This window comes from Triticum urartu, chromosome 3 (assembly GCF_003073215.2).
Source record: "Triticum urartu cultivar G1812 chromosome 3, Tu2.1, whole genome shotgun sequence".
Classification (NCBI taxonomy): domain Eukaryota; kingdom Viridiplantae; phylum Streptophyta; class Magnoliopsida; order Poales; family Poaceae; genus Triticum; species Triticum urartu.
Genome location: NC_053024.1, coordinates 8,924,147 through 8,936,608, shown reverse-complemented (window position 1 = coordinate 8,936,608; position 12,462 = coordinate 8,924,147). Strand labels below are relative to the sequence as shown.

Sequence of the window (12,462 nt, the reverse complement as noted above, 5' to 3'; positions counted from 1 at the left end):
ATTTTCTAAATACATGATGCCCTTTTGACAAATACATGTTAAACAATTAAAAATACATGATGCCCTTTTTACAAATACATGTTAAACAATTAAAAATACACGTTGAACATTTTAATGGCACGAAACAATTTTTACGCTGTATACACTTCTTTTAATTGTCACAAACATATTAATGAAACGTGTGAACACCCCCCCCCCCTTTTTGGTGTAGAGATTATTAGATTTTTGTTAAGTGTTTGTATGGGAGCAGAGTGCTCCTATTGGGCGCATAACGCGGTTTAGGCCGCCCCAAAGCGGGGCATTCTTTTTGTTGCCTTTTTCTTTCGTTTCTTTTTCTTTTTTATGTTTTATTCCTTCGCCCCTCTCTTTTAGTTCTTTTAACAAATTCAAAAAATGCTCAATAATTCGAATCAATGTTAGCAAATACAAAAAAATTCCTAAATTTGAAAATATTCCCAATTTTGAAAAATGTTCCTGAATTTTAAAAAATGCTCACAGACTTGAAAAAGGTTCTGAATAGCAAAAAATATTCATAATATTTAAAAATGTTCACCAATAGGAAAATTGTTCCTGGATTTCAGAAAATATTCATGAATTAAAAATTTCTTCCTGTATTTAAATTTTTCCAAAATTCAGAGAAGATGTTCAAAAAATTATTTTCATGAATTCAGAAAATGTCAACAAATTTAAAAAATAAAAAATAAAGTAAAAAATGATGAAACCCAAAAGAATTTCCCCAAACTGGTGATAGAAAAATACAGTCGATCTTGTGGAATGGGTTGGCACATGCAACATAGCTGCTCTCAGAGGTGCGTATTTCCTCATTATCCCCGCATACCGCGGGGAATAGGATTCCCGATGGGAGCATGTGGGCTGGTACCTGGGCCTCTGCCCACATGCTCCCATCGGGAATCCTATTCCCCGCAGCACCTACCCACCATGCTCCCATCGGGAATCCTATTCCCCGCGGTATGCGGGGAATCCTATTACCGATACCTGGGCCTCTGCCCACTCACTCACTCGGCTTATAACAACGCCGGCGGGAAAATATCAGGTTATGCCAACTATTGCATTCTCGCATGCTACCAATTTGAAAAGTTCAAATTTAAATGTTTCAAAAAACTTAAAGAAATCGTGAATGTTCACAACACATGTGGCCACAAAGGCTAGAAAACTCAGATCCATACTTCAAATAAACATTGATAAAAAAGAAAGTCAGATCCATGATGAATAGTGTTAAAAGACGACAAATGTAAAAATGACACTATTCACATTTGAATTTCTCTTTTTTGCTTCTCCATCCGTATTTCGATTTGGAAGTTTTAGGGGTTTTAGACACATGTCTAGAGAACACTCATGATATTCCACAACATTTTTTTGATAAATTTATTTTAATTGGTCTTTTAGTTAATTTTTTTGTAATTGGTTTTTTTTTGAGGAACTTGTAATTGGTTGTATGAGAGCAGAGTACACCTATTTGACCATAAGGCGGTGATGGGCGCACAAATGCACTCCCCTCGTGAGGTTTTGGCCGGCCCAAGGCAGGGCACGGGGCACCTATTTTTTTGTTCCCTTTTTCTCTTTCGTTTCTTTTCCTTTTTTGTTTTATTCTTTCGCACCTTTTCTGTTTTTTGTTTTATTCTTTCTCCCTTTCAATTTTTCTTATTTTACTGAAATTCAAAAAATGCTCATGAATTTCAAAAAATGTACGGAAATAGAAAAAATGTTCACAAATTTAAAAAATGTTTATGATTTGTAGAAAAGAAAACATGAATTTGAAAAATATTACTGGATTTGAAAAAAAGCTTCTGATTTCAGAAAATATTCGTGAATTTTAAAAATGTTCTTAATGTTACAAAAATGATCTGAATTTCAAAAAATGTTCACAGAATAGAAAAGGTTCTGCCTTTTGAAAAATACTCATGAATTCAAAACAAAACTGGAATTTAAAAATGTTCCAAATTTTAAAAATATATTCAAAAATAAAAATACGTGAATTCAAAAATGTCATGAATTTTAAAAATAAATATAGAAATAAAAACAGAAGCAATTCCCAAAATCAGTGATAGAAAAACACAGCCGATCCGTAAAACGGTTTGGTCCATACAACGTCGTTGTACCCAGCGGTGCGCGTTTCCTCGTTACCCCCCGCGATATGCGGATTCCCGATGGGAGCATGTGGGCTCATTTTTTGAGAATTCTCGTAACTTTTATTGGTCAAGAGCATCTGGGCTGGTGTCACTGGATATTTTTCCCAACGTCGACACCTGGGCCCCAGGCCACTTACTCACACGCTGCACAAGATCCACTTTTACTTGGCCCACTGAGTTCATTGAACTTTTTTTTTGCGAGAAATTCTTCCCGAACTTGACTTGCTCATTCTGTGCCCCGGTGCACTGCTTGCGAGCATCATGTTCATGTCGCTTTTTTGGCCCGAGGGTCGTCTCTTCCTGAAAACTTGGATGATGCTTGCTAGTTCTAGTTTTACTTGTTGTGCTATGCGGCGATGCAAATGGTACTACTGCTAGTAATGCTAATGCATTAGGCTAAACTGACACGTCGATCAACACATTGATTGATTAATTGATTGAATGCGGTTCCGTTTTATTTGTATAGCATTTAGGTTATTGACCCAACGCACGTTCTCATCTTTCCCATTTGGCTTCCAAGGTCGTTTTAGCTGGGTTTCCTTATATAACACTCTTTTAAATATTGTTTCCTTATTTAACATTGAATTTTTTTTTCTTCCTTATCTAACACCCAAGTGTAAATTTTCTTCCCTTTCTAACACTTCCGTTTAGTTCTGTTAGCCTACACCGTTAAAAGATGCATGGAGTGATGTCAGTTTTCTGTAGCTGGACGAAATTGCCCCTGCCCGTAATAATAAGCATGAGAAAAAGGAAAAAAAAAAGATGGACCGAACCGACCATCTCTCCTCTCTCCCGACCCGCGCCTCTCATCCCCTTCTCCCAACCCCAGCGGCGGCGGCGAACTTCCTAGTCCTATAGGCGGCGGTGACGGCGACGGCGACTCTGGGTAATGGATGCCGGCAGTGCTGCGGGTGGGAACGGCGCTGCGGAGGACGGACAGAGCGCGACTGCGAAGGGGTCCGACCTCGGCGCTGTTGCGGATCCGGCGTTGGTGAGCGATGGCGACGGTGGGGCTGCGGAGGGGTCGGGCCAGAGCGCGACTTCGGCAGGTGGCGGTGTCTCGGCTGCAGCGGGCTCGAGTCCCTGCCGACGCCAGTGAACATATCCCTGATCCCCTGACTCCATCCGCTGCATGCCTTCCCCGTTGCTGCGGCCACTGACAGCTCCGTACGCTGGACCTTCACCGACCAGTGCTAGCCTCACGAAGACAAGTCTGCGCCCTCCTCTTCCTCCTCTCAGGAAAGGGCTTAGTCTGTTATGTGATGCTTTATTTCTCTGAAAATGCTATGGATCTGAAAAAAATCATTTACTCTGTTATTGATCTGGTTTAACTCTAATGCTGATGCACTATTGTTCACATTGCAGGTTATTCATGCATTTTTTTTATCTGTGAAAATGTTTATGAGTTCTCTGTGAAAATGCTTATTATTTCTCTATAAAGATTTTTCTTACTTCCCTGTGAAAATCTAGATCAAAACTCTCTTTGAATTAGTCTGTTATATGCTTCAGTTAAGGAACAATGTTTGTGGTAGGATAGTGTAAATTGTGACCTGTTAGCAGGTCATGCTATTTGAATTTTGTCACAAGTTGCATGAGGGGTAAGATCGTCTTTTCAGGTTCCCTTTAACACCGTTAGTAGTCAAAATGGACGGAAGTGTTACAAAGGGAACAAATTTAGAATTGGTGTTAGATAAGGAAGAACAAGATTTCGAGTGTCAAATAGGGCAAAAAGTTTTAAGCCAGTGTTAAATAAGGAATTCTCTCTATTTCTTTGAGATATTTTCCAGTTAGTATAAGAGTACAACTGTGTATGAAAGCATGAAAGGTTATCGCCTCCTTCAAATGAGAAGGATGAAAAACCCATTAAGATTCGGGGAAAATCGAGCAGTCCTGTCGATCAGAGTTGTTGGCAGCTACCATCGGTCTCATAATATAAGGGTGTGTTGTAGAAAAATGCTCTTATATTATAGCACGGAGAGAGTAGGAAGCAGGACAAGGAAAATTGTGCGCGTTCAGAGTTGAGACACACACATACACACACATGTCTTTCCGTCTCCGTCCAAAATGTGGCACGCGGGTCGGGCGTTGTTGGGCCGCTCTCAACTAGAGTTAATTCATGTCGTGTTGATCACCGCGTCTCATGTTTGAATCTTCTCCCTCCAATTTGGCAGCCAAGCTGATGACTGTCTCTCTTGCCGACGCGCCGGCCAACCAGTGCAGTGCAGTGCCAATCACACGATTCACACCGTCGCGCCGACAGTAGAAAAATTGATAGTCCACCGGCGCGGCGGGCTACGGCGACGTGGAGAGGGCGAGGAGGCGTGCGTCGCGCCGGAACAAGGACGGCCGTACGTCGCCATTAACAGCGTCAGCGGCGTTGATGCACAAGTGCGACCAAGACATGATTCTTTGGGCCATTTTCTGCTGGAATGGATGTTGCAACAGCCACCACATCGATCCGTCGATCTCCATCCACATACACGGACGCCACACCAGGACGGACGCATCGATCGCTTCCCTGATTGCATCATCGTTCGTTACGGATAGCATTTTGGGCGATGATCTTGCCCGCCCTGGCTTGGCTTGGTAGGCACCTGCCCTACCCACACCCATCTCATCTCATTCTCATCTCCGTCCGTCCATACATCCAGCAACGTCCGGCCGGCTCTACCTAGGCGTATGCCCGTGTCTGTCTGTCGATCCCAAAAATGGTAGTATGGAAAATGCAGTTAGCAGCCGGGCCGGCCAGGAGCGGTGGAGTGGCCGTCTAATGTACGTACGTACTGCTCTTCAGATATGCATGCAGTACTCATTGATTGCATTCGCCTGTTCTCGATCGGTGCAGCTAGCCACGCACCACATTCACACTCACAAAGAAACTTTCGGCAAGTTGCTGAAAACATCTGCGAAAGGTTTTGGTGGAAAAACGGTTTGTTGCTACAGTATCTCACCACGGATCAGATGCAGACATAGGGTTTTCTGCTTCCGACGATGGCCAGTACTAGGAATTACTCACTCCGTCCCATAATATAAGAACGTTTTTAACACTAAACTAGTGTCAAAAACGTTTTTATATTATGGGACAGAGGGAGTACTTGTCACATACGCACAATAGTTAAGGCAGAATGATGAGGATTAGGAACTCACCACTTGGCCAAAGTAATGAAGGAATAGGCCGACGGCGACTGCTACCTGCCCGCCGAGAAACACAAGTTAATGCATGCACGTACTCAATCCAGTTCAATCCCGTACTACTTAAAGCATCTACAACCGGACGCCTCAAACCCATCTCAAACGCTCAGACAGACGGCCTAATTAGTGACCAGGCAAAAAAGACGACTCAGACGGGTTCAAACGGGCCTCAAATGCCCAGCCTGACGGGCTGGTCCTTGGATGTACTGAGAGTTGGATTTGCTAAGTCTAACTGCAGATGTTCTTTTAATATCCTTAACAAAAAGTTGTAGATGCTCTCAAAACCGTTTCGTTTTTTTACTTTGCGTATCAGTATTTTTTTCTTGGGAATACTGATACGCATGGTTATATAAAATCAAACTTGATAAAAGCTTGATAAAAAATGCATGAAAAACATCAATATCTGCAGAGAATAGCCGACAAATATATCTACTCTAGATTATATTTCAGGATAAATCTAATGATATTAATGCCGCATTTGTCATTGGCAGTACTAGATCATTTGTGGCAGTAGAAGCAGAGCATTTTTACACCGCAGATAGTTGCGGCGGCAGTGATTAATCCCCCGAGTAGTGCTGTCAGTAGAGTAATCACTGACAGCATGTGCGTTGCGTAATAAGCTGCAATCAAGGTGGAAACACGGCCCTTGGCTCGCGCCGTGCGGTGCGGTGCGGTGCAGTGCACGGAGGGACGGAAGGAGGTGACGGTGTGCTCGGTCGGTCATCATCCGTGCCATGATGCAGTCCAATGTCTAAAACCCGATTGGATCGACGTCACGAGCCATGGGGGCACATGGAGAGAGAGAGAGAGAGAGAGAGAGAGAGAGATCCCCGGCCGGCATCGTCGCGGCGTCGGTGATCCTCCGGATCCAACACTACAGCCTGATGAATCAATCATGGAGCCATCCGTGCAGTCAGAAGCACCCGTCCGCAGCACGGAGGCATCAGAATCACAAGAAAAAAGAAAATACATGTGCCAAACGTCGTCGAGGAGGAGAGGGAAAACGGAAGAGGAAGTACTAGTACGTACGTACACGAGAGTATACTTATGCTACTAATAATGGCAGAATGTTAGTAGTAAGCACTATTCTTCAGTTAGCCGTACTGGGCGCTTGTGATGGGGCGGCTAACCATCATTTGACTCTGCTAATTTAATCCACCATCATGGAACCGACGAGCCATGCTCTCACACGTCGTACATTGCATACACAGCAGGCTGCTGAAATAAAAATGTGAATGATGTGCAGATTTGTCGGCACGGACCGGTGATGCCTCCGAGGTACTCCAAAGTACAATAGGCTTTACTTATCTGCATTTTTACCTGTATGTACAAAGAATCTTGGTAAAATACTCCAAAGTCACACGCTCTTGGATAAAACGTACTGCTATTAAAGAGCTCTACCCCAGAGATAGATAAAGGGGGAGAGATTCGTCGCCGATTGACCTTTTTTCCTCCCTCCCAAGAAAACAACAACAACAACGACAACAAAAACCAGTCCAAGTTTGGCATCTTGTGTAGAACACGCCATAGTTGACCAATCAAGAAGACGTGGTGTCCTGTCGCAAGCGTGTAGTAGAAGCGGCAACGGAAACTAGCCTGAGACGGATCGTGTCACCTCGAGACCAAAAGAAAAAATTTCTGTTGCTCCTAATGTCAAAATGTATATGGATGAGAGCTTCTGAATGCCTCTGAAAGAACCGTCCATCATCTAACACCTTTGTACTAGTACAGTTTTCCGCAACTCTTGACCATCTCATCTACAAACACCTGATCGCCATGCCTGCCATATCATACAATTTTCACTTTGTCGGCCGATCAAATCTCATGTCATCTCATCTGCTACACTGCTACATACACTGCCGTATATAGATATAGATACATACTGCTACTGGTATATCATCATAACTAGTGGAACAAGAAAATTTGTTAAAGAAGAAGCGATCCAATTGACGGATGGATTCACTGGAGCTTGTTTGCTCTGATGTGCGCGATGGCCTTCTTGAGCAGCGGCCGGAACCTCTTGAGGTCCAGCCGGACGTCCTGCTTGTCCAGGTACACCTGCTTCAGCGACTCCCACCCCTTGCTCTTCACGCCGTCGGGGTCCGTGAATATCGGGTGGTCCGCCGGGTACTGCTCCGTCAGCGTGCTCTCCGCCGGCGCGATCCGGTACTCGAGGTACTTCAAACCCATGTCCCTGGACGGCGTGCGGAAGTAGCCGGCCACGAACTCCAGCCCGCCCAGCGGCACCACCTGGATCACCACCCCGCCCGTGGGCAGGAACACCATGTTGGTCAGCCCGGCGCCGTGCACGCCCACCATGGCGTCGCAGGTGTTGGCCAGCTCCGCGAAGGGCGCCACCTCGTGCGTGCCCTCCGACACCACCACCTCGAACCCCACCTTCTGGGCCGCGCGCACGATGTCGGCGGCGTTCACGAACCGTCGCGTGCTGGCGCGCGCGATTAGGAGAAGCCGCGGCCTGGCGCCGGTGACCGGCACGGCGAGGCCGCGGGGGAGGCCGTAGACGCCGCGCATGTGCTTGGTGAAGTCGACCATGGAGTAGCCGTTGGGGGCGCGCAGCGGGTCGATGCTGAAGTCGGCGTGGCAGGTGAGCCCCACCTGGACGTGGCGGAAGCAGCGGGTGCGGTTGTCGGCGGCGAGGTCGACGAGGTCGTAGTTGGAGAGGCTCTTGAAGACGGGGAGGAACTTGCCGACCCACCACATCTGCAGGTCGGAGACGAGGAACTGCACCTCCCCGCCGTACTGCTTGGCCGTGAGGAAGAGCGGCAGGATGACGTCGGTGTAGGCGTGGAAGTAGTTGCCCGTGTACCCGCGGTCCGAGAAGAGCAGCGCCGGCACCGAGTGCCTGATCGCGCACTCGTCGTCCTCGCCGGCGCCGGGGAGAGTCGTGGTGGAGCGCACGGTGATGTTGGTGACGTGGCGCATGGCGTTGGGGTCGACCTTGCGCGGGTACGGCCTGATGCGCCACTCCTCGGCCTGCGGCGCGCCGACCAGGGTGACCGTGGCCTTGGCGCCGTGGACGCGCACGTCGCCGTCCAGCTCGCACCAGTCGATGCGCCGGTTCGACGTCAGGTCGCACAGCGGCTTCCACTCCCGCCGGGGCGCCGTCGCCGCCTCCTCCGAACCTGAATAATAATTCCACGCACCAAAAACACGTTGATCTTCAGTTAGTAGTTGCCCATGAATGATCAGAAAAATGATTGGCACGGAAAAGTGAAGCAGCGGCCAAAGAAAATCTTTTCTTGCGAGAGCTTGGCAGACAAGAACATTATTGAGTTCGTGTAGGACCAAGCACTACTACACTAGTCCACGAAATGAAATGATCAAAGCAAAGGAGGGGTCTAGAAAATGGGGCTTTCCCGTCGTCAGATAGGAGGACGGGATGAGGCATTGCCACATTGCTCTCCTCTCAAGAAAGAAAGCTGGAGAAGAGGACGCAATGGGTAAAAGCAGAGGAGTGGACCAGTGTAGCAAGGACATTGTTTCTTTGGGACAGGGAAGTGGAGCTGCAAAAGATAAAAAGAAATGTGTCTGCATTTCGCAGCAGGACGAGTGATTGATTGCTCAAACTAGTAGAACAAGTTCAAGTGCTTGAGGTGTTCATTTTTTACCATGAAAATGGAAGAAGAATTACTAGTAGTAGGTGAGATGAGATGAGATGAGTACCTGGCTGCTGCTTGACAGCCTCTGGAGTGAGGGGAATCTGCTGGGGTGGAGGAGCCTTGGCCGCCTCCTGCTTGGGAGCCTCTGGAACTGGAACGGTAGGAGTCTGCTGGACTGGAGCAGGAATCGTCGCCGGGTCGGATTGAACCACGGACTGTGAGCCGCCATTGCTGGAGCTCTTGTTTGGTGAATTAGCAGCGGCAATGGCATCCTGCACTAGCAGCTCCTGGTCCTCAAGAACACCTGACCAACCGAACACCGCAAAGCTCGGCTTGTCAAATCCAACAACTACTAACTCCCTTTTCCCCCAAGAACAAAACAATTATGCGAAGCCGCATCTTATCTACTAACTAAGTGGTTGGTCGATTGGATCCTCACTGACCTTGTTCCTCTTGCGTGCCGTTTGCCGACAGGGGAGGGAGAAGAGCGCCGGCGGCGTCATCGTCCTTGGCGGCCTCCACGGCCGCAGCATCGCCGTCCCTCGCAAAGGTGTCATCTTTCTTCGTGTCCGCCAGCGACGCATCGTGGACCAAATCTAAAGCGAAAAGGAACGGGGAGATTAAAAAAAATACACCAGTCTTTGTCACCGGATTGCCTGGATGGACGTTGCGTGCGAGCCGGTAGAAGCAGCCAAGTAGCGGCGGGCGGCGGCCGCGGCAGCTCGTGGCCTCTAGCCATGGCCATGGCCGGACCGCCTGACGCATACATAGACAGTGTAATAAGCAAATGCTTTGTTGTTTACCTTGCGCTGAAGAGGAGGAGGGGGAGGTGGTCGTGTGGTCGTCGCCGTCCGTGTCCAGCACCTCGGCCTTGCTCCCCTCCCCGGATAATGCCGCGTCCTGCCCCGGCACGCCCAAATCTGAAGAAAAGAAGAGGGGAGGAACAGACAGGCCGTCAGTCAAACTTGTCGATTGGCAAGACAGATTCGGCCGAAATGTTGGCGCGGGGGGTGGGTTAAGCACCTAATTGGGTCTTGGAGCCGGCGGCGGCGGCGGTCGCCGGCGAGCCAATCCGGGTCTCCAAGGGGCTGACTGCACACAGACACGTCGAGATTGGTCCGTCAGAGCCGCGGGGGACAAGGGGGGTAGAGGTAGCGGGAAGCGAATGCAGATGCGCGGAGGGAGGAGAGGGGGAGGGGGTTGGCTTACCGAGGGGCGCGATGTGGATGGCGTCGAACTTGGCGGTGGAGAAGTATGCGCAGGTGACGAGGAGGAATCCGGCGACGAGGCCGATGCCGAAGTTGCGCGGCTCGACGGTGCGGCTGAAGGCCTTGAGCAGCCTGGCGGTGTCGTGGTGGTGGGCGTAGGCCGCCGCCTTGCCGCCCTCCATGCCCGCCGCCGCTCTGCTCTCCTTGCTCGGTTGGGCTGTGTCTGACTCTCTGCTCGCGAGGGAGAGAGAGAGAGAGAGGTGTCGAGGTGGAGGGTGAGCGGAGCGGAGCAGGGGCGCGGCGCGTATATAACTCTGGGCTAGCGAGCGAGAGAGAGCCTGAGCTGACCTCACATGCTTACAGGCAGCGCCGGAGCAAACAGCGGCACCGGGTGTGGGGCGAGCGACGCGTTGCGTTTACTTATACTACTTAACTAACCGTAACTCGTGAGCTAGCAGTAGTTGTACACTAAATAGCAGCAGATTCAGTGGTACACTAAATATGGAGCAAGCTGAGCGTGCGAAAGCGAGGAGAAGAAGAAGAGACGGGCGAGCGAGGCATGGCAAGGCAAGGCAACGCGGGCCGGCTTTTCTTTCTCCAGTAATCCCTCCGTAACTCGTGGCTTTGTTTGCCACAAAGAAAATCAATATAAAAAAACTGCGTGGCTTTCTCCCCTCCCCGTTTCAATCAAGCTGTACTGTTAGTAGGAGTACGAGTAGTACGCGTTGTTCTGTGTTCCCGTGAAGGGTGGAGAGATGGCTGACCAAGTAACGGAAGGACGGGACTGCCAACGTGGGATGACGAAATATTTGCCCTGTCGATGCAGACTACTACTGCCAACGTGGGATCTGCGTTACGACCGGTAAAGTGAGCGAGCGAGCGAGCGGCGTTCAGAGGACAAACTCGGATGCCCCCTTCCGCGACCTGCTTCGCGTGCCTGTCCGCCCGCAAAGAAATTCCCGACCGGCATGGGTCCCCGTCCGTGCATCGCACCGCACGGCACGAATCGGGGGCCTTGTTCCCACCTTCAGTGCGGCTTACGCAACACACATGCGGTCACTGATTACCCGGGAGTGTTAATCACTGCCGCTGCCAAGATCAGCAGTGTTAATGCTCTCCATCTACTACGGACCACACGTACCACCACTAATGGATTGAACTAGTAGTAATGCTGGGGCTTCTGCGTGCATGCATGCATTTACTAATGGTGTTTCTCAGCGGGCAGATAGCAGTCGCCATCGGCCGATGATTCCTTCCTTCAGTCGGCCAAGTGGTCAGTTCCTTCCAGCAGCAAAGAGGCAGGCTTCCTTCCTAACACTGCTGCTTAAATGCCATCATCATTCTGCCTCTTAATTATATACTGCGTCTTCTGTGACAAGTATTCATTCCAACGGACAAGGGCTCCTGGGCTGATTTACAAGCAGCGGAAACAGAATCAAGGAAATTTCTTTGCGAGTCACTGAGTTTGTGTGGCCAGTACAGATAGCCAGGACGTGCAAGAAGATCGTCCAAAAGTCCAAAATACTAGTAGTGCTACCGGTAACCAGCGATGCTGCAATGGAGCGATCGATGCGTATCGACGCGCCCGTGTGTGGCGTACGTCGTATACTGTATGTGGATGGAGATCGATGGAGCGGTTGTTGCCACATCCATTCCAGCAGAAAATGGCCCAAAGGATTCCGTCTTGGTCCAACTCGCTCATCGATTCGCCACGCCGCTGTTAATGGCGACTTGTTCCGGCGCGACGTGCGTGCGCCTCCCTCGTCGTCTCCACGTCGCGGCGGATCGTTGCGCGTTTTTCTACAGTCGGCGCGAAGGTGTGATCGGCACTGCACTTGTTGACTGGCAATGGCTTGTCGGCCGCACAAGGACGGTCATCAGTTTGGCTGCCGAACTGGAGGGAGAGAATTCAGACATGGAACTGTAGAAACCAGTACGTAGTTTGGAGCAGCCCAACAATGCCCGACTTGCACGCCACATTTCTCGAATGTTCGGCCGTCCCAACAAATTTTATCGATTTTCTCTTGCATGTCTATAGATGATGGAACATTTTGATTTTGGACGCAAGTCAATTCTTCGTGCCAAGCGTATGCGCTGGCGGTTTTGTTGCTCCGCGTGGTACGTGATTGTTCGGTTTACGTCGCGGCCAGGGGGTACAGGGGGACTAATTAAGCCGCGGGGCCCTACGTGGAAGTGTGACGACAACGTGTATTCAACGTACTCCTACCTGGGACGGTTAACTTCCTTGATGAAACCCGCCAGGCAGGTTCAAGTTCTAAACTTGTCACCGAT

General features: G+C 49.3%; 1 protein-coding gene across 2 annotated transcripts; it reads right to left on the bottom strand.

Annotated features, from left to right (window-relative positions):
- Positions 1–7,003: 7,003 nt before the first annotated feature.
- On the bottom strand, positions 7,004–10,615 carry LOC125542349 (beta-1,2-xylosyltransferase XYXT1-like). Of its 2 annotated transcripts, XM_048705352.1 has the most exons (6): positions 10,172–10,610; positions 9,986–10,054; positions 9,766–9,882; positions 9,406–9,558; positions 9,027–9,266; positions 7,004–8,485 (listed from the first exon to the last, which is right to left on the bottom strand). In XM_048705352.1, the coding sequence occupies exons 1-6, from the start codon at positions 10,350–10,352 to the stop codon at positions 7,302–7,304; spliced, it is 1,944 nt and encodes a 647-aa protein (XP_048561309.1). In that variant the 5' UTR covers positions 10,353–10,610; the 3' UTR covers positions 7,004–7,301. The 2 variants fall into 2 exon arrangements, with proteins under 2 accessions (XP_048561309.1, XP_048561310.1); XM_048705353.1 differs by lacking the exon at positions 9,986–10,054 and having other exon boundaries at positions 10,172–10,615.
- Between the last annotated feature and the right edge of the window lie 1,847 nt (positions 10,616–12,462).